General features: G+C 34.6%; 4 protein-coding genes across 5 annotated transcripts; 3 read left to right on the top strand and 1 right to left on the bottom strand.

Moving 5' to 3' along the window:
* Nucleotides 1-190: 190 nt before the first annotated feature.
* On the top strand, nt 191-4,053 carry LOC110413078 (Nucleotide excision repair, TFIIH, subunit TTDA). Of its 2 annotated transcripts, none has more exons than XM_021423795.2 (3): nt 191-321; nt 3,084-3,162; nt 3,644-4,053. In XM_021423795.2, the coding sequence occupies exons 2-3, from the start codon at nt 3,128-3,130 to the stop codon at nt 3,819-3,821; spliced, it is 213 nt and encodes a 70-aa protein (XP_021279470.1). In that variant the 5' UTR covers nt 191-321; nt 3,084-3,127; the 3' UTR covers nt 3,822-4,053. The 2 variants fall into 2 exon arrangements, with proteins under 2 accessions (XP_021279470.1, XP_021279471.1); XM_021423796.2 differs by lacking the exon at nt 191-321 and adding an exon at nt 2,451-2,591.
* Nucleotides 214-3,154, top strand: LOC110413044 (Tetratricopeptide repeat (TPR)-like superfamily protein). Its single transcript, XM_021423770.2, has 3 exons — nt 214-321; nt 799-2,591; nt 3,084-3,154. Exons 1-2 carry the CDS (start codon nt 263-265, stop codon nt 2,513-2,515), a joined length of 1,776 nt encoding a protein of 591 aa, XP_021279445.1. The 5' UTR covers nt 214-262; the 3' UTR covers nt 2,516-2,591; nt 3,084-3,154.
* A 220-nt stretch (nt 4,054-4,273) lies between the features above and the next one.
* CLP2 (CLP protease proteolytic subunit 2) lies at nt 4,274-7,486 on the top strand. Its single transcript, XM_021423780.2, has 9 exons — nt 4,274-4,595; nt 4,688-4,731; nt 4,843-4,915; nt 5,459-5,579; nt 5,880-6,017; nt 6,131-6,247; nt 6,598-6,666; nt 6,756-6,851; nt 7,139-7,486. The coding sequence occupies exons 1-9, from the start codon at nt 4,552-4,554 to the stop codon at nt 7,274-7,276; spliced, it is 840 nt and encodes a 279-aa protein (XP_021279455.1). The 5' UTR covers nt 4,274-4,551; the 3' UTR covers nt 7,277-7,486.
* Nucleotides 7,487-12,544: 5,058 nt separating this feature from the next.
* On the bottom strand, nt 12,545-17,553 carry LOC110422983 (AT hook motif DNA-binding family protein). The gene is made up of 5 exons (XM_021437060.2): nt 16,661-17,553; nt 14,832-14,899; nt 14,487-14,618; nt 13,372-13,533; nt 12,545-13,193 (listed from the first exon to the last, which is right to left on the bottom strand). Exons 1-5 carry the CDS (start codon nt 17,064-17,066, stop codon nt 12,966-12,968), a joined length of 996 nt encoding a protein of 331 aa, XP_021292735.1. The 5' UTR covers nt 17,067-17,553; the 3' UTR covers nt 12,545-12,965.
* Nucleotides 17,554-24,144: the final 6,591 nt, after the last annotated feature.

The following is a 24,144-nucleotide window of genomic DNA, read 5'->3' as shown; positions in this document are numbered from 1 at the left end:
TCTTAATTTGCTTACTAAACCCCAACTTTACGTTTAAAAGGAACAACAAAAATCTAATAACCTTCAATCAGACCATGAAATATGTTTCATTTCTGAAGTAAAATACATTGCTACCAATTATTTACCACTGACAAAAACTTAGTTTGACATCATTTGTATTTCACTGTATACGAGGTGAAACAAACAAGTTAACACGACCCTGTCCGACCCGACACGGAAAACCCGTCAGAGGCCTCCTATTTAAGGTTTTCAACCAGTTTTAATGCGCAGCAAAGTTCGCAAGCTTCTGCTTCAAACTGTCTTGCCATTCTGTTTTCTCAGGTATGTCTTTGTTACATAACTCGAATTTTAGAACCCAACGTTTTTTGGTCGAAAAGCATTCCATGTGTGAAAATAGGGTTTCTATTTATTACAAATTAAAGTGCTTTGGTTTTTTACTGTTTTTTACTCTGGGGATTTTTTTGGCTATTAGAGAGGGGTTTTCATCACTTTCTAAAGTATGAAAGGAAGATTTTTTCTTTTGCATTGATTGTGAAGTTTAATCTTTTATTAGGATTATCTCGAGAATTGATCGAACAATCTGCTGAATTATCACTGCAACAGAGTTTAGATGAAATGAAACTGTGAAAGTGTTAAACACTTTTGGTATTCAGTATTTTTGGTTTGATAAGGACAGCCACCCGATAGGTCAAGCATATTTAGGATCTTTTGATTGGTTAGAAACTTAAGATTGCAAACCCAAATGGTTTAAATTGTGCCAGTTTTAATCAGGCTTGTGTATTTGATGTTGGTTCCTAGGCTAAAGAGCTTCTTAAATAACCAGCTGACAATCAAACGGGCAAAACAAATTCATGCTCAAATCCTTATTAGCAGTCTTAACCACCTCCAGCCCCTATTGGTTCATCAGTTCCTTCTGTCAACTAACAACTACTCTTCAAGTGTTTTCCTATACGTGCGGCAAATCCTTTACCATTTGCAAAAGCCAGATGCTTTTTCATGGGGTTGCGCCGTACGGTTTTTATCCCAGCACAGGCAGTTTGAAGAAGCTTTTTCTCTTTATGTTAAAATGCAGAAGCTTGGATTGTACCCTACCACACATGCCATATCATCTGCTTTAAGAGCATGTGCTAGGGCTGAATGTAAAACGGGAGGAATTTCAATCCATGCTCAGGTTCATAGATATGGGCTTTGCAACTGTGTTTTTGTGCAAACAGCTCTTGTGGATTTGTACACGAAACTGGGTGATATGGATACTGCAAAAAAGGTTTTTGATGAGATGCCTGAGAAAAATGTGGTCTCATGGAATTCGATTTTATCTGGGTATTTGAAAGCTGGGAATTTAGGAGAGGCTCGCAGGGTGTTTGATGATATTCCAAAGAAAGATGTTATATCTTGGAATGCAATTCTATCAGGGTATGCAAAAATGGGAAATATGGATCAGACACTTTCATTTTTTCAGCAGATGCCAGAGAAAAACTTGGCTTCTTGGAATACGATGATTAGTGGTTTTGTGGAATGTGGAGAAATAGAATCAGCTCGGAGCTTTTTTGACATGATGCATCAAAGAAATAATGTTTCTTGGATTACAATGATTGCTGGGTATTCTAAACGCGGGGAAGTCAAGTCTGCTCGTGAGCTCTTTGATAAAATGGGTGAGAAAGATCATTTAGCCTTTAATGCCATGATATCTTGCTATGCTCAAAACAGCCAACCAACAGAAGCCCTAAAGTTGTTTGATGAGATGCTTAAAGCTGGTGCTTGTATCCAGCCAGATGGGATAACGTTGGCAAGTGTGATATCTGCTTGTTCACAGCTAGGAGAATTGAGATTTGGTTCATGGGTTGAGTCATACATAAGTAAGTTTGGAATCCAAGTGGATGATCATATGGCTACAGCTTTAATCGATTTGTATGCAAAGTGTGGGAGTATTGATAAAGCATATAACCTCTTTCATGGTCTGAGAAAGAAGGATGTCGTTGCTTACAGTGCAATGATATCGGGATGTGCCATCAATGGTAAGGCTGTTGATGCCATCATGTTATTCCAAAAAATGGTGGATGCTCAAATTCAACCAAATTTGGCTACCTTCACTGGGCTATTAACTGCGTATAATCATGCTGGCCTGGTTGAAGAGGGCTACCGATGCTTTAGTTCTATGAAGGACAATGGACTTGTGCCTTCAACTGATCATTATGCAATCATGGTTGATCTTTTGGGCAGGGCAGGGAGATTGGAAGATGCATATGAAGTTATAAAGAGCATGCCGATGAAGCCTCATACTGGAGTTTGGGGAGCTTTGCTTCTTGCCTGTAGCTTACATAACAATGTTGAGTTTGGAGAGATTGCAGCTCAGCATTGCTTTGAGTTGGAGCCCGGTACAGCTGGTTATTATTCTCTCCTTGCCAATGTTTATGCCTCTGTTGGAAGGTGGCGCGATGCCAGAAGATTGAGAAAGAATACGGAAAGGAAGAAGCTGGCCAAGATACCTGGTTGTAGTTGGACAGAATCGACCTGATTCTTCCACCACTGACAGGAACAGGCAAATACTGCTAACATAGAGGCTATCAAACTCGGAATATGGTTTGGGAGTGGTGAGTTGATATTGCATGTCCAGCTCTTCCTTCAATAAAATGCACGGAGTGCTGCATAATTTGGGTACAAGGGCAATGCTGAATTTGAATTCCTTTTCTTATGTACCCCAGAATCACATCCTTCAACGTTGTTTTAAAATTTTATGTTTGTGTGTTTTGCTCTCATGAAGGAGTGGTTTATCTCAAACAGGAGATGTAGGTTCTTCTTGTTCCCCAAATGCCTAGGGAGATATAGAATACGTCCATTTCACCGTATTTTTTCTTCTTCATTCTTTTTCATTTTTGAGGTGCAGCTCAATGTGAAGTTTCTTCTTGTTGGTTTTATTTAATTAGAGAATGAACTTGACTTTTAGTTCCAATAATTCTGAAATGAAATTCTTACGTGCGTGATGCATCAGAGTAGATGCTTGTCCTTTTAACTTTTTTATTTTAAATTAATGTGCAAGCCATGGATAGCGGGTGATATAACTATGCTTTGCTCTTATTCTGTAGTGTGGTCTGTGTAGCAGTTCAGATTTTAGGGTTGCGGATTCATCATGGTCAATGCAACTAAAGGACTGTTCATTTCCTGGTAAGATATTAGTACTATACTATATTTTAAGGATCAATGTTTGATTCTTGTCTCGTGTCTGTCCTCAACTTTGCTGTCTACATGTAGTTAGTTTTGGCATGGGCGGTCCATTTTTAAATTGCAACATCTGCTTCATTTTGAAGCTCTAAGATACATCAACAGAACTACGAGGACTGTGCTGTTTCTAAGGCCTTGTTTCAGTGCTAGAAATCCTATAAGTGAATTGGAGGATCTATCGGAGACTATCCTGTGTAAAGTTCATAGTCTGGTGATTATATTATTTGTATAGCAATTGACACTTATTAAGTCATTGATGCAATAACTGAAAGAAATTAATGGCCTGTCAGTTTAAATGGTTAAAGTAGTTGCATAGATAAGTCCATTTGTTTATTGCTCTTCATGTCTTTCATGTAGTTTTCCCTTCTTTCTCCCTGACTTCCTCATTGTAGCTGAAGAGGATTCTGTTCCTTAATTCTTGCAGTGACATTCCCATGGCACAATTCATCGTCAATTTGAATGCTTCAATGCCAGCATCACAGAAGTTTATTATACATGTCCTGGATAACACTCACTTCTTCGTGCAACCTCATGTTGCCGAGATGATACGAAGTGCCATATCTGAGTTCAGAGACCAGAATTCCTACGAAAAACCAACTTAATATCCCTTCATTTTCCTGTTATACATTTCTTCTTTAATGGAGTTAAGATATGAAACCAAAAGAAAAATCTATGTATTACTATGAGTATTTGCTCACTTCCCATATACGTTTTCATATCATATCCTGATATAGTAATTCAGGTCTATAGTTGGATTTGGGTTTTCCTTTTGAGTATAGTTTGGCTATTCCAAGATCCTTTCTTGGCTTTATCCAATATTATTATTATGATTAAGATGGATTTTTTTTTTTATGAATATTAAGATGATTATCAACCAGAGGAATTGCAACTATAAATATGTACCAAAAAGGTTTAATTTATAGTATTAATTAAGGCAAAGGATTAAGTAAAATTTCTAATATTTCAAATAATTAAAAAGAAAGAGGAAAGAGGTACCGAAACTGGTTGGTTTAACGCAATTAAAATTCTTAGCATTCTAGAAAATAATTATAAAAAACCAAAGACACAACTGAACGGAGTTCGAGTTCGAGTTCGAGTTCGAGTGCTCTTGCCCTTTTGTTTATCTTAAAACGAAAGCAAACTCGAACGAGAGATACGAATCTCCGTCCGTTTACAAAGGCAGCTATCTGCTGGTCCCAAATCCCTAAATCTAATCCAACATATCTAGATAGTAACGGCTGCATCGGATTCTTGCTAAGCCACCCAACCCTCTCTCAATCTTCTTCTTCTGCCTAATTAATTTTCTTCGTATACTTCGAACCCCAAAAAACAATGGCAATCTCACTTAATACAAATCTTCATCAGCCTTCTCTCAGGTTCGCTCTCTATCTCTGTATAATATGTATGGTGTATTTTTATACGTATATGACATGGGTGTTTTGTCTTTTCTTCCTTCCTTGTTTTGCAGTTGTGGGACTAAGCTTTACTCTGGGTTGAAGCTTCAATCTCCATGTATGTTCGTGTTCTGCACTCTATAGTGTAATCCCACTACTTTTTTTTCTTTTATCTACTCTAAATTTGTGACCCCTATTTTTTTCTCTCTCAATTTTCATTTTTTCAAAGGTTTGTTTGCAACTGGGAGACCGAACTTGAGTGCAGACTTCTATAGCAGAGTTAATAAAAGCCTCCAATGCGGGTAATTATATGTTTATAGTCTTAGTCTGTAGTTTGAATTATTATTTATCGGTTCCTATTAGCTTAATCTTGCTTAATGGTTTTGAAGGGTAGTTCCAAAAATTGGCTTCTCATTGGAGATTTGGAGTTGTTCCTATTTAGATTGATTATGGGCCTGTTTAGAGCCACTTTGCAGTATAAATTGGAATTTTAAATTTTAGAGTGTTCACCTTGCAAGTGAAAATTGTATGTATCATCTTAAATTTTATTTTTGGTTCCAAGGAAAGGGAAAAGGGCATCTTTTAATTATTATGTTTGATGAGTTTTATTCAAAGCTTGCACCCTTGAGCATCCTTGAAGTTTAGCATGTTTGGTGAGTATTGTGTATCTGTTATGCCTTTCTGATTGTGATTTCTGCCATGTTTGTTGTTGTTATTGGTTTTTTTTCACGGAGATGGAAAGGTTTAATCTGATGTAGTCTCAAGAGAATAATACACAACTTTGAATTCAAGTTTTCAATTAGTTCTTTAAACCTCTTGATCATTGTGCATTTCTTTGTCTGCAGAACACGAAATTGTAAACCAACAAGGTCACGAGTAGGTATGATGCCTATAGGAACTCCACGAGTTCCCTATAGAGTCCCTGGTGAAGGAACTTGGCAATGGGTTGATTTATGGAATGCCCTAGTGAGTAATCTTAACTAATTTTACATCATACTGTTTGGGTTCATGTTTCGTGTATCACCACATAGGAGATGGTTCAAGTGTTACACTCTTTCTACTCTTATGAATCTTCTTTTACTGTCCTGCTTTTATATTAATTGCTTTTAGTTTTTAAAAGTGGCTTGATAATTTGTTATGGATATCCCCTTGGGACCTTTCCTAGATTTTGATTATTGCATGCATCTTTTGTTTTCTTGTAATTTCACACCAGCTTTAAATTCTATTATGTGCCTTCTAGAGGCTAATGACATACTTTGGATGCAGTACCGAGAGCGCGTTATCTTCATCGGACAACATATAGATGAGGAATTTAGCAACCAAATATTGGCAACAATGTTATACCTTGACAGTATTGATGACAATAAAAGGCTTTATTTTTACATTAATGGTCCTGGTGGAGATGTAAGGGTTTTTTTTTTTTTTGGTAAATTTAAAGCTTTGCTGATGAATATATTTCTATTTCTAGTTTCTTATCTTTTGGTCACTATTCTGATATGGACTGGCTCTGTTTACAGCTTACTCCAAGCTTGGCCATCTATGACACCATGCAGAGCTTGAAGAGTCCTGTTGGCACCCACTGTGTAGGCTATGCCTACAATCTAGCAGGCTTCCTTCTTGCAGCTGGAGAAAAAGTAATGTTTCTCGTCTTCCATCTAAATCTATAAACTTTGTGGTGTTATTACTGCAAGTGAAGGCTATAAATTCTTGTGGCATGATGCATGAAGTTATCCCTATTTAAGAATTTTATGTATCGATTCTTAAAATTTTCTTTTATGCTGGTCTGAATGTAATGCTAGCAACCAAAAAACTGCTATCGCCCCTGACCTGATTGGGATGCTTTTGTAACCCATGTTCGGAGCATCATTACTGTTTTGTTGCCTACCACTAGATTGTGAATTTTTCGTTTATGCCTTATGCAATGCATTTGTTTTTTAAAGCTGAAATCTGAAAACATTCTCTTCTTGTTTTCGGCTACATGAAGGGTAATCGCTTTGCAATGCCTCTTTCAAGAATTGCTCTGCAGTCTCCAGCTGGTGCAGCTCGTGGTCAGGTATGACTGCATGCTGTCATGGTGAACTATATTATACTTTTCAGTGTTATAAAATTTTTGATGATTATGAAATTATCAAATGTTGACAGGCTGATGATATCCGTAATGAAGCAAATGAGCTTCTTAGAATCAGAGATTACCTTTTCAGTGAGCTAGCTAAGAATACAGGCCAGCCTGTTGAGAAGGTGAGTATGTTAATAGTTCAAGCTCAAGAGTGAATTACGACAATCTCTCTGTAATTCTGTTTGATTCATTTGAGTATTGTTGGCTGTAGGCCAGCTTTCCCTTTCGCACTTCAGATCTAAACAGCTAGTGAGCAGTGGCTAAACAAAAACATTCACATGAAATCTCCCTTGTGAATTTTTGTTTTCTCTCACTGCAGAAAGTTCATTGTTTTTCTTTTTCCTTGGTTGTTGATATGTTCATCTTTTCATGTATAGAAACAGAATTAATATGGAATGTGCACATGCAGATTAACAAGGACTTAAGTAGGATGAAACGCTTCAATGCTCAAGAAGCTCTTGAATATGGGCTCATTGATCGTGTTGTGAGACCTCCCCGTATCAAGGCAGATGCACCTCGTAAGGATGCAGGAACAGGCCTTGGTTAGTTTCTTTATTATTTCCCCATCAAAATGGGCTGATAGCTGTAACACATTTTTGTAAGTTTCTTAAGTTTATATGCACACTTTTACGATAAGGCATTCAATTTACAGTTTTTTCATAAAAAGTCTTGTATGTGAATGCTTTGAAGTTAAAGTTCCTGATGAAGTTTTCTGAAAGAGTTAAAAACTTTGTCCATACAAGCTGTTATACGAAAACTCTGTCACGGATACATATGGACACATTTCTTTTTATATTATCTACACATTTCTGATGGTCCCTAATAGTGGCCATATCATTAGAGCAAAGATTAAAAACAAAAATAAAGTTGACAAAAAAAATAACCCTCTAGAATGAAAACAGTCTGGTGGTTCGTTTAGTTACCCAATCCATAGCTGTTCACAAGCTCTCCCTTAATTTCTCCTCCCTCCATCCATTGATGACCTTTGCGATGAAATCTTCAATTCTTTTCTGCAAATCATCAGATTCTTCTTCATCATTGCAACTGTCATCCTCATCCTCATCTTCGTGATGACCATCGTCATCATCCTCATCTGCGTGGTAACCATCGGAACTAGGAGTATCATCTTCAAAGTCATCAACATCACTATACTTTTCTGTACTATTAATAAAAGGTCCTTCATATAACGAGCACGAATGTGGGAAGAATCCATCAATTTCATCTATAGATGGCTTATTGATCCCAACAATGACAGCAACGGTTATGGCGTTAAACAATATGAATAGGAAAAGAGGATCGTATGAGAATTCAGGATTGCAGCGTTCAGAAATTGAGGTTGACAAAGATTTCAGGACTAGAAGGGCAGCTACACACAGAATTATGCGGGCTGGTATCGGCGAGTAGACGAGCTTCATCCAGGTGTATAGAGACAGATACTCGATTCTTTCTTGATTCTCCCTTTGTTAGGAGGGTTGCATTTTATACAACTTTTGAGTTGGTTTCAAAAGGATGAGGTGATTTCCCAGAAAACATAACGCAGTATTTTATTAAAATATTATGTTTTAATGAGTCAGAAAGAAATGGAGCAATCTCTTCTTCTCAAGCAATGACGACTTTCAAGCATAAGATAAGATAATCCTGAAGTTACTCGGCAAGTTTTCTTGTATTTAATCTGTTAAGACTACTACCTGGTGAAAAAACACATTCTGAAACCTCGCCAGGCATCAGTAGGCTATAGACGTGGTTACCTGGTAACCCCGAATTTTAGTTAAACCAATGTCTTGTTTTAACACACTATCTAGGTTTGGTTTCTTGCGAGGCTAGTTTAAATTGTTCAGGTTCGATCTTCGTAGTGTACACGAACGAATTTTTGGACCTTATCCGAGTCTAGGATCCCAAACCAGCTTTAGCTAGTTCCCACTCTTGGACCTGACTGGACGCTGCGGCAACCAAAATCCCAAAGCCAGTGTTTGGTTACTCTCCAAAGGTTTCTAAAAGAGATGGGATATATTTGTTTTAAAGAACTACCAATTCGATTAGTTTGTGGAATGAAATAAAATATAATAATTATTTTATAAAAATAAAAAATAAAATAATTATTAAATGGCTTGATTCATAAAATGAAATAGAATAAGAATAATTATTATAATTCATTTTAATGTTTGATTAGTAAGAATAATTTTGAAATAGTTAAAAAATAAATGATAAAATTACAAAATTACTCTTGATTATAATTTATAAATTAGATAAAATTACTCATTATTATAATTTAATAATATTTTTTCTTTTTTACTCTTTTAATTTTATTTTCATTAAAATTTAAAATATTAATAATTTATTATTAAATTATTAATATGATTTTTTATTTCAATTTCTTTTTATTTTTTCTCTATTTGTATTTTCAATTTTCAATCTTTTAATTTCTATTTTCATTAAAAATTTAAACATTAATATTTTATTATTATATAATTAATACAATTTTTATTTTAATTTCTTTTTATTTTTTATTTATAAATTGTAATTATTTTTAATAAATGGAGACATTTTTGTCCAATAAATTTTTGACTCTATTTCATGATTATGGAATAGCCGGCCATTAGCGTGGAGAGATGGGTAATGGGAAAACCAAAATTTTAGAGAATAGCTATTACTTAGAATGACTATTCCTCACCTCAAAAACCAACCAAACAAAAAAATAAAAAATAAAAAAGAATACAGGAAGAATGGCTTACCTACTTCCTCGTATCAAACTTGGCATACAAGTCAAACAAAGCTTTACGCGTACCAAATTTATATCAAATCACTGTGAGTTATTTAGTTTAAATAATAGAGGATCCCTGGATGATTTGAAGTTAACAGGGAAATGGAATTTTTTTATTTTCTAAGGCTAATCAACCTAAAAAGTCTGAGCCACCAGGTCTCTCACTGTTGATGTCAAGCCTATCTTCAATCATGAGGACTTTCATGTTTCTCTGCAAGTTCTACTGGGAGTTTACTTTTTGTTTTTTCCTTTGTGAGAAACTATAAGTAATAATATTCCTGCTTTTCCAAAAAAACAAAGTCTCAGCCATTGACGGGGCTGCTGGTCACAGAACTAGACGGAGAAAGGGTCGCAGAATGTTTTAGTTATTCCTTAAATAGTATATTCATAGCTTTCAGCTAGCATCAAAATTACGAATTGCTTGATCATGGTACTCGGCATCTGATAAACTAGTGCCTTTGTCCAAATCATGGCGAATTTTCGATGTCGACAGCGGCTGACTTTTGGGTGTAAGTTGGATTTAGTTAGTAGTATTTATTATTCGATGTCCACTCACGAGGCTGCTGCATGCGTCACACCTCTCAGAGGCTCGTCAGCTTATGAATTTTTGACTGCAACATTCCTGGTTTTTCTATATTCACCAATTGGGGGTAGTGAACATGCTCAGTTTGCTTTAGTCCAATCTAGGAACAAGTTGTTGAACCGGTCAGTATCGTGATCAAATCTGTAAAAAGAATATCCAACTCGAATGATTAATAGTTTATCAAGGAAGTTATGTGATTGACTAGCTTTGAGAAATTGATATTAATTTGGTCATATCAAAATGTAAGTCCATTAGTGAATTTGTGATTTAAAAAAAAAAAAACATTCCACTGTTATTATGTGGGTCAGTTGCAAATCGACAGACAATTCAATTGTATTATGAATTTGTACATTCCAAAGAATTTTACAGATAATACATATCACTCAACCTTATAAAATTATTTATCAAAAGATTTAAAATTTAATTAAATTTCTTATTCAATCTCATTAATAACATACTTGTTTGTATATAATCAATGTTTATCCTATAACCACATAATTATTATGTCACATATATATTTTCAATTTTGGTGAATCCTTAGAGGTGTTTAGATGCAATGAGTTGCTTTCCTTAATTCAATCCTGAGAAATATTAAATGACAAATGCTCACAAGAAAACGGTTCAGCTAATTGGATGACCTCTCATTTTGATCCATCTTGGCCTTGGTTTGCAATGTTCTCTAACAGCTTTCGGATGGTGTGAAGCCTTTGCATTTTAATGATATTATTGGCATCCTTCAGCCTTGAAATTGTAGGCATCACTTTTCTTTGTTGAGCTTCACTCACTCGATTTCTAAGATAATATTGAACTGTCATTCACAGTGGGCAAGAGGTTCAACTTCTCCTCTAGCAACTCTTGCTTCCATCTATCGTTACTCCTGGCAATAAGCTCCTCGATCCTCCTCTCCAAAATTTTGACATCTTCATTGTCCACGTTTCCACCGTTGTCTTCAGCATCTTCTTCACAGCCAGAGGATCACGAATGCCACATATTTTCACTTGTTCGACCTTCTGCTTCATTTCATGCCCTGAAGGATTTTTATCAAAACCATGACCATTCACATTGTTGCCTGACACACCATTATTCTCAGCTTATTTCTTTTCTCTTCATCATCTTTCTTAAAAGCATCATTCTCCTTAATTTCATATAGTTTCTTCTACTACCTCTTGTTTCATTTCCTGCATTGAAAACTCTTCAGCATCGTCAACATTTCCATTCCTGCTCTCTTCTTTCTCCTCATTAGTTATGTAACCAGCTGATACTTTTATCATGAGACAGACTAGACACTAGGATAGTGGCTATGATCATTTGAAAGGCAATGAACATCAACCCGGATTTGACTGTAAACTGATGCAACAAATCGTGAAAGTAGCAGTGAATTTCAGATATAAAATGTGACCAAGTAGAATAAGAGAAGATTTAAAATGGTTGCTAGGAATGAAACAAACAGTAAGATTGAAACGATCCCAAGTAGCTTCACGAGGATAAGGCTTTGCTGAAAGAAACGTTGATATAATGTGGGTTTTTTCCTTTTCTTTTTCATTTTCATTTTTTCAAAGAAAATAATTTCATTCAAGATAACCGGTACTACAATCAGCAGCAACAAAGGACACAACTACATCAGGACATTCTTCCAGCCAGTAAGTATCTTCCAGAATATGCAACCCATGAGCTAAATTATGACCAGCTCTATTTCCATCTCTTTTTACTGGAAAGCCATCAGTTTCCCTCTAGCATCCTCGACTAATGAACCAATTGGAGAAAGGCCTGGAGCTGTAATACGATGAAATGTAACAAACCAGCATTAAATCGGTTTAACATACAAGCATCAGAAGCAATGCAGGAACTTTTGAAGTTGTTAGTTTGAAATTGAAAACTTTCCCTCTCATTTCTTTCATGTAGAATGGGTTTATATACAAGCAGGTTTACTGCAATGATCTGGACATAAGCTTGCTCAATTATAGGGTGAGCAATGGAGAATTATTATATTTATGTAATGAACCTTGTGATGTTGGTAAGAGAGATTTCTTTCTACATATAGAGATATGTATTAAGGTGATTTATTTCTTTCAATGTATAATTTGGGTTGAAACTTCAAATTTCTTTCTGAGTTGTTTAGCGGTAGAGTATTCAGATGCTGCTCAGCTTGCCAATTACTTTTCCCACTTCTTTTTTTAACCAATTGACCAAACAAAGTAATAAACTGAATGAAAAGGATATTGCTTAACTATTTTCTGTCAACATGTCAGAAGACTTTGAAGTGAAAGGTAAGTTACATGGGGAGGTTTTTCTACATATTAACTGCTTTCAAAGCGATTGAGTAAAACTGTTTGATGACTTGAGCCAATCACACACTTGTGCAAATGTTTGATGATAAAGACTTGTAACTGTCATGCATGTACGAAAACAGGCAAATGCATTTGGACTTGAGTCACTTGACCGGGTCTGAAATAGGGATTAGAAGTCCAAGGGATTCGAACAATAATAAATAGAATTGAAAGTTACAACACCGTATAGCCGAGCCTGAAGCTACATAAACAAGCCATTAGCAATGAAGCCGAGATGTTCAAAAGACAGTGGTCTACTAAATCACAATCCATCACTTGGAAGCAAGGCCAACTCTCTCAGTAAACATTACATTCAAAATATTCTACATGACACAACAGCGGCAGAAGCCTATCTAATCATAATCAGCTGACTAACTAAACTACTGGTGAAAATAAATAGGGCAAAACCCAAGGTGAAAATGAACGTGCTGGTACTGGTGAGAAGTCAATAAGCTTACACATAAAACAACAACAAGAGGTGAGAAAGAGATTCATCAATTGTACTTCGATTGCCAGTGCTGTCAGTATCAAACCTTATACTGGATAATAAGGTAGGTAATTTAGATTAGCCTGCAGGCAAAGATACATTAATGTCAGTGGGCTTATTCCTTGAATCTGATGGCAATGAAGACCAGCTATCACCGCGGAAGGATGAGGTTGAGAGGTTTGATTTGGGATCAGCACTAGAAACGGGAATAGCAGCCACTGGTGTGGCTGCTGATATGGGCTCGTGCTTCTGTTTCTTAGGCTTCTGCTCATGCTGGTTCCCTGCCAGAAAACTGCCCACTACAACCTGGTTCAAAACCAACCGAAAGAAAGAAATTTGGAAGTTCAGTCTTCACCAGGGTTTGAGGAGGCAACCATTTGGACAAAAGAAAGTTATAAAAACCCAAAACAGGGTAAAACAACAGAGGGATATGGAAAGAAGAAAAACAGGGATGAAGGCAGTTCTGACAAAATAGAAGCCAAACCTGCACAGGGCTAGCAGCTACTAGGAGACCAGCAACTCCACCACCTACAACACGCCCATCTGGACTTGCTAATGAAACACTCATCCCACCAGATCTGCTTCTTGTTCCTCCACTATCACTGGGCATGAATGAGCCAGACAAGGAAAGTATCTCGAAACGACCCTACAAGATGTTTGAGAAAAGATGGGATAGTTGGCTGATGAATGATAAAATAAACAAAGAAAGTAAACTTGACCCCAGAAATAGGCAGATTAAGGGAAGTAGATAAACCCCTATAGGATAAATGATATACTCCCGTTAACATGCATTTTCTTCAGGCAGCCACTCATTCCAATGGCCTCATTTGGCTCCACTCATCGGTCAATATTTACTTTTTACTCCTAATTCTTCTCATCTTTAACAAATCATTTAAGACTCACAAAGTAAAGAAATCTGCACTAATAAAGCCTCAGCATAAACAGAACAAGCCTATCATTGCTTCTTACAACTCGAACTAAGATTCGCATTTCTAGGTGAAACTAAAAATTCAAATACCAATTCCATGTTCAGCGTGTGGATAAGACAGTCTACTTTAAAGAAATAGGATTGATGAACGTCAGAGTTGAAAATCCAGAATTATTATGAAGAGGGGGCTATGTTACAACTTAGAGAGTAAAAGCAAGGACATTAATGTTGGTCTTTCTGAAACTTTTAATCCTTTTATATGTAGACCTTCAAAGGGATATTACATTTTGAAAACATGTAATCTTTGGAAATGAATGCTCAAATGACCTTTTAACTCCAAACAGAAATATAAGGAAAAGGAAATTGAATGACACACTCAAACAAATTGCTTATGCACACACATCGCACATGTGTCAGTAAGATGTTCATGCAACGGCTCACAAATGTTGATCAAGAAATTATTTAGAAACATAGTTAAAAATTGAGTCTTTTGTATTAAAGTGTTAAGCATTAATCTATAGACAAATTTTTCATTTTCCTAGGGAATTGAACTTTCAAAGGGAATGAACAAATGTAAAAGGCACATGCATAGAATGAGTATCCATGCTAAGACCCATAATTCAAAAGTGTCACCATAACTCAACTAGAATTAAAGAAAAATAGATCATTACCTCATATGTCAATGTACCCCCGGAAGAATCAGGCTGACGAAGAGTGACACTTGAGATCACACCATTTGCAGAGAGAATGCATATAGCTCGAGGCCCTTGTTGAGAAAATGATATAATCTTCATTGTGACGTCCTAAAATAACCAAAATGAAAATCACAGATATAATGAATTAAAGAGTTGTTCTGCACATTGGCCAAATACCAGAATGACACTCACAGAAATCACAAACCATATCTTCCAGCAATGAAATTACAGAGTTCTTGCATTCATGCAAAATATAATACCATGCAACCTTGTTGCAGAATGTAAGTTGACTTCAAGGTAACAATTATGTTTACAACATACCTCACCGGTATTAACAGTGATGATATGCGGTGTAAAGTTTGCACCAACAGAGCATGCAACCCATTCACCTACAAAGAGCAAAGTCTTATAAAATCAGCAACGGGATGTAGGAGTTCTCTCTGCAAGAGATCTTCCATCACCATACAACAATTGCAAACACTGCATAAAGCAAACTGGACAATTATCACATGGAATTTTAGGAAATTTAGACCTCTGAACACCTTATTAAGCTCATCATCCCAATAAATGAATAAGTAGGGAACTCAAGGCGAAGCACTAGAAAGTTTAAAACATATAAGCACATCATTATTCTTACTACTATTGATACTCTATATGGTAGATACCCGATAAACTTTCTTTTCTTTCTCTATTCAGAGGTAGTATGTAAAACCACTAAAATAATGATGCCATCTCAAAATTTCCTTTTCAGCTTATATTTGTCACAAATGAGAGATAGTAGATAAATTTTATTTATTTCCTTCTTTCTTTATTCAGAGGTAGTATGTAAAACCACTAAATAATGATGCCATCTCAAATTTTCCTTTTCAGCTTATATTTATTACAAACAGTAATTATTTGAAGATGGATGCAAATGAAGCATCCTTCAAGGGAACACAATCTCAGATTGAATGAAAAGGGAAAAGAGAACGGTGTAATGGAAAAATGAAACAATGTAGAATGTAGCTGGTGTAATAGAAAATAAAATTGTACCAAAAACATCAAGACCCCCTTCTGCCATGGACACATTGAAGAGGAAATCCTACATCCTTAAAATGCATAAATAGGAAGTTTTCAAGAAAGTATAATAATCGGCACATTTTAATCAAAATGGAAAACTAAAAAACGCCAAGCATTGATGCCTCAGCGGTCATTGCCTAGCTCAATGTGAGAAAATAATAAACATCATGTGAAATTCATGAAACTTATTCAGTTGCAAGTTGATATCCCCAAAAACAGTATACTACAATACCTAGAAGTTGCTTCCTTTGCTAATATAAAGGGCATGGCACTCGATCTACGTGCCCCACCACTGAATTCAGTGGGTGGACAAACTAAAGAATTAAACTAGTAATAATATATATGCTGATATATTCTTCACTTAAGGTTCAAAAACTCAACTCGAAATATATGAGCACAGCTGAAATCAAAGAAAGTAGATGCAAGTAATCAAAACCGAAGCCCCAGCTATTCATCCTTACCCCACATGGTAGAAAGAATCACGCAACTGACATGGAGCCACAAAATATCCAAAGCTTACGAGTTATTATTCCAAGAAACCAACAACCAAGAAAGTAAATCCAAACTCAATAACCCTAAGCATAAAAGCAACTTCCTTCTACTCCATCTGGCAGTAGGAACAGCCAGCAAATAGCAGACAGGTTTCCCATCCAAGTCTCTTCACCATCACTTGGCAGACTTGAGCAGGTGCCCTCAAGCAGGTACCTTCCACAAATTTTTCTTCCCATAAAGGATGCCAAGTGGCAAAGGACACTCGTAACAAGAAGATTCCATCATTCCCACATTACCAGCCCATAAAAACTCCCACTATCCTTCCAAAACTACCACATACACACATATCAAGAGATCTTTCAACTAGGGGCATCTAGTCACCAGCTCAAAGGTCCCACTTCTACCCAACACTATCACACACCAAAAACTCAACACCTCCCCTCTCCCTACACAATAAAAACACTTTAAAACATCACAAACAACGCGAAACAACCATTCACAATAAAACACCACAGAATCCAACTTTTAACGTGAAAACAAACCACCAAATCACTTGAAACTCAAAAGGGTATCCATCAAAATGGCTAATTGTTTCTCACCTAAATTCTCCAGCTCATACTTTGCCTTCGAAACCGACGTCGGTGACTTCACTTTCCCTCTCTTCCCGGCTGAGAAGTCGATCAGCGGAGGGGGCGCAGCCGTCGATATAGGCTTCGGAGAGAGCGCCATAGTGACTGAACCATCAGGTCCATATTTTCTAGGCCTTCCCCTCTTCTTCTTCACCGGCAAGCCCGACACCGAAACCGGTGGCGGGACTGGTTGCGCCGCCGTTTGCGGAGGAGGCTGCGGCGGCGGAGCGGATCCGGGAGTCGGGTTCGGATTCTGGGTCGAGTTTTCCGACCTTGGAGCTATGTGGTAGTCCGATGGAGCATCGGATCCTACCACCGTAACCCCACCAGTGGCAGTTGTAGTAGTAGTAGTACTTACAGCTTCTCTTGACTCCATAGTTAAAGCTTAAACCTTTATAAAAGAAAATTAACTTTTTTTGAGGTTTTATCAAAAACCCATTTGGATTTTAAGCTCAAACAACCAAAAACAAGATTAAATTTTGAAGAAAAAGAAAAGGCTAAGCAAAAAGAGAAGAGCTTTTAAGTTCAAAACCAGGAAAAGATTGAGTTTTTGATACTGAGAGAAGGTTTTGGAGTTGATTTTGAAGCTAAAAGCCTTGGTTGTTTTTTTTTTCAGTTAAACTCAAACAGAGACTATGGAGGGGTTTCTAATTTTTTTTGAAAACATTTTTTGTAAATTATTTTTGGAGGATAGAATGAGATTTGAGAAGGGAAAAAGGGAAAAGAATTTGATTTTGAGCTCTCTTTGAATTTTTTTTTTCTTTTTGATTTTTGAGAAAAGAGAAAAATGTTGAGATATAATAAACAGAGGTTTTTGTTTTTGTTTTTGTTGTTGAGCTAATTTAGGTTCCTAACTTTCCTTTAAGTCTGTCTGAATTTGAGAATAAAAAATTAATGGACAGGGAAATTATTCAATAATGGGGGCTTTAATGAAATATTATTATTTGTAATGATTAATTATTTTACTATGTTAAGATATTGATATTTGTGTTTGGTTGGAATCTGGTAAATAAAAAATTATAAATTAAAAAGAAAATATGAAAGTGGGTAGATGATTTTTCCTTTTCTCTTTCTTCCTTTATTTTATTTTATTTTATATTTTTTTAAAGGACAATGAAAGTGGGGGTATATATTATTATATATTATACTAAATCCATAGTTAATTATTTTCTTTTATTTTGAGTGAATGGCAAGTAAAATTAGGTTGCCAAGGCTTCAAGGAATTGCCTAGAAAAGGAAAATTTTAGGGGTGAGCTAAGCCAAAGCAAAAGCATGACCCTGTTTTTTTTTTTTTGGGGGGGGGGGGGGGGGCTTGGAAATGTAATGTATTGCCTTATTTAAAATTTACATGAATATTCATTTGATTATTTTTGTATTAAAGAGAAAGCAAAAACAATATAATAGAGTGGAAAAGTCATAATCTTTGGCCACTCAGGGGATGGATTGGAAAAATAAAAATTGAAAAAAAAAGTTAAATAGAAGAAAAAAATAAAAAGGAAGAAGAGATAGAGGCAGAGCAATTAATTGCTTGAGTAAAAAGATGTTGTTTTCCACTCCTAGCCTTTGTGGCACTAGTATTTATCTTCCCATTTTTTTTTTTTTGAAAGGAAGCATCACTTTGTTAGAGAAGTGGGAAAGTTACACTGACAAATGTAAGAGCTAAAACTCCTCCTCACTTCTCAGAATGAAGAAAGGATCATTTCATAACACTACAGCCAAGTATTATCTCAGCAAACATCTCCCCCATGTGAAAAGTGCCTTTTACAGGCATGACAATATCAAAGTATTAGTTGATATCATGTTACCTCTTACCAGGTGTAAATAGTTTTATTCATGGGCTAGATTCTTATATATATTAATATATATATATATATATAATATCACCTACTAGTATATAGTATATTTTATCTGGTCAATTTGTGGAAAGAGTAAAGAGGACAAAGAAATGGGAGAATATATAATAGTTTTAAAATTAGGGTTAATAATTTTTTATTTTCCTTTTTTCTAGAATAGATCTGAGAAATTCATTTGAGACAAATAGAATAAATAAATAAATAAAGCATATTTTTCTCTCTTTCAGTCTTTCTTCTTTTCTTTTTCTTCACATTTAAGGGCAGTTTTTTTTATTTACACAAAAGAAGTATCCTATGTCAAGTTGTTTTCATTGAAAAATTCAATTCACCTTTGTGTATTAAATAATATTATTATTGGTAAAATGTACCGATTTATTAATAAAAGAAATTGATTAAGAAAATCATTAAAACGTTATGCGCAACAAATAGGTGAGTTGTAACGGCTATGCCAAATATATCTTTTTCAAAAAGAAAATTAATATTAAAAAAAAAAAAACAAGAAAAAGCAGAGCTTTCATGTGAAATATTCAAATCAAAACCCACCGCTCGCTCTCTCTCTCTCTCTTCTAATGAAGGGCGAGGAGAGAGAAAAAATTAAAATATTTTTTCCAACAAAATATTATTAAAAAAAGTAATGGAAAATGGGAGTAATCATAATTCATATAAAAAAATTATTTTAATCTTGTGATCATGGATGGACCACAAGCATTGACCCACAAAAATGCAATTAATTTCGATTATAATATTATCAAAATTTTGAAAGGTAAGTTACCAAAAACAAGAAAATAATATTAAAGAAATTAGTTAAAGATAAGAACAAACTTACTAAATACTATTTAATTAATTTGAAAATTTTATAAATATCGGTGATGAGCTCGATGCACATTAGCATCCACAACTTTCTATTTCCTTTTTATTATTTGTTGTTTAATTAATTAATAGTTCTCATTATTATTTGAATACAATTATGTGGATTTCACAACCATATTTTAATTTATTTAAATTTTTGGTCGGTAATCAGACCTAACTTTTTTTGGTTTCAAACTCATTGAAAGGGGAAAATGAGAATAAAATAATTGTAATTTGTTTCCTTAAAAAATTAATACTTGAGGTTAAAGCTAAGTGGTGGTGCTCATATTGCATGTCTATGTCAGGGAGTGGAATAATGGGAATCTCATTGCCAAGCTGAAAAATATAATTATTATTATTATATTTATATATTTATTTATGTAGTTAACTTTCATGTTATATTTTTAATTTTTTAATGTATATTTATTAAATAGCCTTGCCAGCATGAATTTACTAATCAAGAAAGGTTAATTGCCGGCATTACCAATAAAGTTTCAGAATATGGCTACTTGATTGCCCATATTTTTTATCATTATGATTCTTCAATTTAACTTAATTGAGTATCATTTGATAATGACTTTTTTTTCTTAACTACAATTTTTTTAATTCAGAAGATCAAAACATATCTAGTGTTTTCCCTTAAACAAAGAAAAGTTATATAAAACCATTACTACTGAATTAAGGTACTTCAACCCTTTTAAAATATAATATTCATAAATTCATTGTTTAAATGAAAAAGTAATAACCAAATCGTTCTTGAAATAAAATATGGTTAAAATACTTAAGAAGTTCTTGCATTAGGATGTTATCTTCAATTTAATTCATTTATTCAAAATCATAATATTATAATTTTTAATTTTAAAAATTATTTTAATTTAATATTTTTATTTTTTATTTGAATTAATTAATATTTTAATTTTTAAATTTTAAAAATTACTTCAATTTAATCCCTCTAATATTTTTTGTTTAAATTAATCGTTATGGTGGCACTACCACGTCATCAAAAAATTCATGTGACAATTATTTTTCGTTTAAATTAATCGTTATATTGATTTTAAAAATTACTTCAATTTAATCTCTCGAATATTTTTTATTTAAATTAAATTAAATTTTTTAATATTTTTTAAATTAACCGTTACGTTGATTTTAAAAATTATTTTAATTTAATCTCTTTAATATTTTATGTTTAAATTAATCATTACTGTGGCACTACCACATCATCACAAAAAGTCACATAGCAATTATTTTCTATTTAAATTAATTGTTATGTTGATTTTAAAAATTACTTCAATTTAATCTCTCGAATATTTTTTGTTAAATTAAATTCAATCCTTTAATATTTTTTAAATTAACCTTTACGTACAATTATTTTTTGTTTGAATTAATTGTTACTGTAGCAATAGTGCTCTTATTCTTCAAAATAAGATATGCTCTCGAGCTTTAGATCTCAAACCTCTAGTAATTATATCAAAGCTTTTACCACCACATCCAGGCCCTTACTAATTGTTATAACTTCCTTGTGCTTTATTTCTTCTTTTCTTATTTCTTTCCTCAAAACTACATTTTGGAACCTTCTTTTTTGAAGAGGAAGACTTCGGACAGTTTTAATAACTAGAGTTTTTAAAAATATACAAATACTTCAAATCGATGTAATTTTGAGAAAAAAATAAATAAGAAAAAAATAGACAAAAAAAAAATAAGTTATAACCATTAGTGAAGCCTTGGGTGTGATGGTAAAGCCTTTGACATATTTGTTGAGGTATTTGAGTTAAACTTTAGTAAGAGCACATCTTGTTTTGAAGTGTAAGAGCACCATGTGGCAACTTCTTGGTGTGTCATGTGACATCTTGGATCTAAAATATAACGTGCAATGACATGTTAACATGTTAGGTGACGTGACAGTCCCATGTCAATTTATTTAAATAAAAAATATTAAAAGATTAAATTAAAATAATTTTTTAAATTAAAAAATTAAAATGTTATAATTAATTTGTAAAATTTAAAATTAAAAAGGATTTATATCATCATTTAAATAGTTAACTTAATAGTAAATATATGTATTTTATTATTTTAAAAAAAGAGTTTGTAATTTTAAAAAAAATAAGAAATTCATTATAATACTGGTTTAACACAAAGATCTTGCGTATGGAATGGTGCATGAATCTTAGTTTGAAAGCAGGCTCCAAAGGAGGAGAAACAGCAGTTGCGTTGAGCAGTCAAAATGAGTGGAATATTAGTCAAAAGTGGCAGATGATCAGATGGGTCCCTGTCCCCTTGCCATGAGATTCTTAATTGGTTTCGGAGTTGAATGCAGTCTGACCCCAGTTTATAAATGAGTACTGGAATCCATTCTCACCTATCACACACAGACACCGAATCTAGGCGTTGGTCTTTCTTGAAAGAGTCAAAATCGTTAAGGGTCAAACATTGGAGTGACTATTCCCAAGGGTTCCTTCCTTCGCCTTCTATTTTTTTTTCACTTCGTTGGTCCTGGAGACTGTTACACTTGGCTCAAAGCTTGGCCGATTCTGAAATTTTTGAGACGTTCATCCCTTGGAGGAGTTGCATTACGTGAGTCCAACATCTGAACAGCACATGATAAAATGAAAATATCTTAAGCTATTATAAATTAGTCCTGATTGTGTAGAGTGAAAGAATGCTAAATTTGCTAAAGAAACAAGAATGTTTTTAGAGTTCACTTAAGCAAAAGATAATAGTAGTGTGCTAGTTTACAAGAAAAGATACACTCAGAATTAAGATTTGGTTGTGGCATGGCAGCCTGCAAGGGATAAACAACCAATTAGCCATGGCCCGGCATCACGTCCATCATCTAACAAAAACCCAAAAACAAGAATCAGGGCAGCCCTGTATTTGACAATCCATGAGAGGAAAAAGTCATGTTATCAATTCCAAAGGCCCTGATCCTATCCAATCCATTAAGCCCAAGTGCTTGTCCACTGGCCTAACCTGCTAAGCGATGTCGTTCTAAAATCTATTCTTAAACGCCTAGGAGGGATACCCAGATTGCAAAATAGGAATACAGGCTTGTTAATCATGACGATGGGTCTTTTTGTCTCTCAACACTGCTGCTTTAATCTCGTATATTCTTATTGAACTTTGAGGCCCAATCTCAGACCAACCAACAGCAGTTCGAATGGGTTGGTTTGTTGCAAGTTTTAGCCCAATTGCCCTACAACCAACCTCACTCGGAACACATAAGTTTGGTACTTCTTTCGTATCAGGAGCTCCATTTCTAATCTTCGTTGAACATTTCTTTCTCTATTTAAGCATTAAACGCATTCTTTCAATATAAAAAATAAACGAACAGCATCAGTTTCAGTAGTATGATGATTAGGGCGACAGGATAATCATAACAAAAATTAACATTTGACTTAAAAATCCACCGTATGTTTCTGGCTCAAAGAGATGGATCATGTTACATTGCTATTTTGAAGGACAGGTAGTTCAAATTGTGATTAGATTAGACAAGAAATGGCGACATTGGGGGATCAACTAGTCCGATCATTTTCACGAGTCCTGTTTTTATGTAAAAGACATGTCAAAACCCAACTTGACATAAGGAAAATGACATTCCATCAGACAAGTAGTAAATTTTAGTAGCATAGTCCCAAGCTTTAGACAACAATATGGCTCGATCCGAATCTTCTTTCCCCAAAGTCTGCTTATCTGATCAAACATCTCGTTGGGAACATTCGATTAATTGAATCCTGCTGTCATGAAGTTTGCATCAGCCGAAAAAAAAAATTCAACTATGCCCGAATTATTACAACTAGATAATGCCAAACACAAGCATCTTACAGATTCTGCTTACAAACAGAAAACAACTAGCAAGCTTATTGTTAACAGCCAAGATTCCCCTCAGAAACAAGGCTCCTTTGAGTCCTCCTAGTTAGTTCCATTATTTGGTCAAAATCCGGCAACTACAAATTATAAAAATTAACAAACAACTCTATTAGTTTTATAGTCATGTATGTAGTTATATTAGGACATCCGATGAAATTGGAAAAATACAAATACTGTCGTCTTCTCCATATAATTTGAAATTACAATTAACGAATAAAGAGAAGAAGAACTTTACTCCTTCAAACCGTAACATTGCCCTTAACCCCAAATGTCTTGTTCTTTTGGCATGTTGTTTTGTTCATATTTGGATGCATAATTAATTAGGGTAAATGCTAATTAACTTTATTTGCAATGGTAGCCTGCACCCGGCCAAGACTATTGAGTAGTTATCTAGTAGCTTTCATGCAGTTAAACAGATAATTGACTATGCCATTTGACTTCCAAAATTATTTTTCTAATGCAAACCAATGTAGCTGGTAATTGCTAGCCGGACCCTTTGTTATCTTCCTTCCTGACACTAGAAATCCTAGTGGCTAAAATTTTTAAACCTTGCACCACTTGCAATTCATAGGTCCTAATTGAATCCATACCACTAGACTAATTCGGATTTGCAGGCCAATATCTCATCTCAAGTTAGCTTATTTCCACAATAATAAAACTTGTTTTGTTAAACAAAAGTGGTAAGATATGTCGGTCTTAATCAGAAGGTAGTTGCAGTTCATTACCAAATGATGAAAAGTCTTTCCTTTTCAATAGTTTAACATAGAGAGCCCCCTGCCTATAAAGTACTAGTAGCATGTATACTTTAAGAACTGCCACTGGAACTAACATTTTAAGACATTAAATACTCAATTCATTTAGATATATCAGTAATACCAAATGATATCT

Source organism: Theobroma umbraticum, unplaced genomic scaffold, assembly GCF_002168275.2.
Source record: "Theobroma umbraticum cultivar Fairchild unplaced genomic scaffold, ASM216827v3 scaffold_30.0, whole genome shotgun sequence".
In the NCBI taxonomy this organism is placed as follows: Eukaryota; Viridiplantae; Streptophyta; class Magnoliopsida; order Malvales; family Malvaceae; genus Theobroma; species Theobroma umbraticum.
This window is presented reverse-complemented; position numbering and strand designations above follow the sequence as displayed.

What these genes read in the sequence shown, in the direction of transcription:
- CLP2 (XM_021423780.2), top strand. Translation starts at nt 4,552, where the DNA reads ATGGCAATCTCACTTAATACAAATCTTCATCAGCCTTCTCTCAG. An exon ending in TTCTTGCAGCTGGAGAAAAA is followed by an intron (nt 6,248 to 6,597) that starts GTAATGTTTCTC and finishes GGCTACATGAAG; the next exon opens with GGTAATCGCTTTGCAATGCC. An exon ending in CAGGCCAGCCTGTTGAGAAG is followed by an intron (nt 6,852 to 7,138) that starts GTGAGTATGTTA and finishes GTGCACATGCAG; the next exon opens with ATTAACAAGGACTTAAGTAG.
- LOC110413044 (XM_021423770.2), top strand. Translation starts at nt 263, where the DNA reads ATGCGCAGCAAAGTTCGCAAGCTTCTGCTTCAAACTGTCTTGCCATTC. An exon ending in TTGCCATTCTGTTTTCTCAG is followed by an intron (nt 322 to 798) that starts GTATGTCTTTGT and finishes GTTGGTTCCTAG; the next exon opens with GCTAAAGAGCTTCTTAAATA.
- LOC110422983 (XM_021437060.2), bottom strand. Translation starts at nt 17,066, where the DNA reads ATGGAGTCAAGAGAAGCTGTAAGTACTACTACTACTACAACTGCCACT. An exon ending in TCACTGTTAATACCGGTGAG is followed by an intron (nt 14,619 to 14,831) that starts GTATGTTGTAAA and finishes TGGTTATTTTAG; the next exon opens with GACGTCACAATGAAGATTAT. An exon ending in GGGGTACATTGACATATGAG is followed by an intron (nt 13,534 to 14,486) that starts GTAATGATCTAT and finishes AACATCTTGTAG; the next exon opens with GGTCGTTTCGAGATACTTTC.
- LOC110413078 (XM_021423795.2), top strand. Translation starts at nt 3,128, where the DNA reads ATGGTCAATGCAACTAAAGGACTGTTCATTTCCTG. An exon ending in AAAGGACTGTTCATTTCCTG is followed by an intron (nt 3,163 to 3,643) that starts GTAAGATATTAG and finishes TAATTCTTGCAG; the next exon opens with TGACATTCCCATGGCACAAT.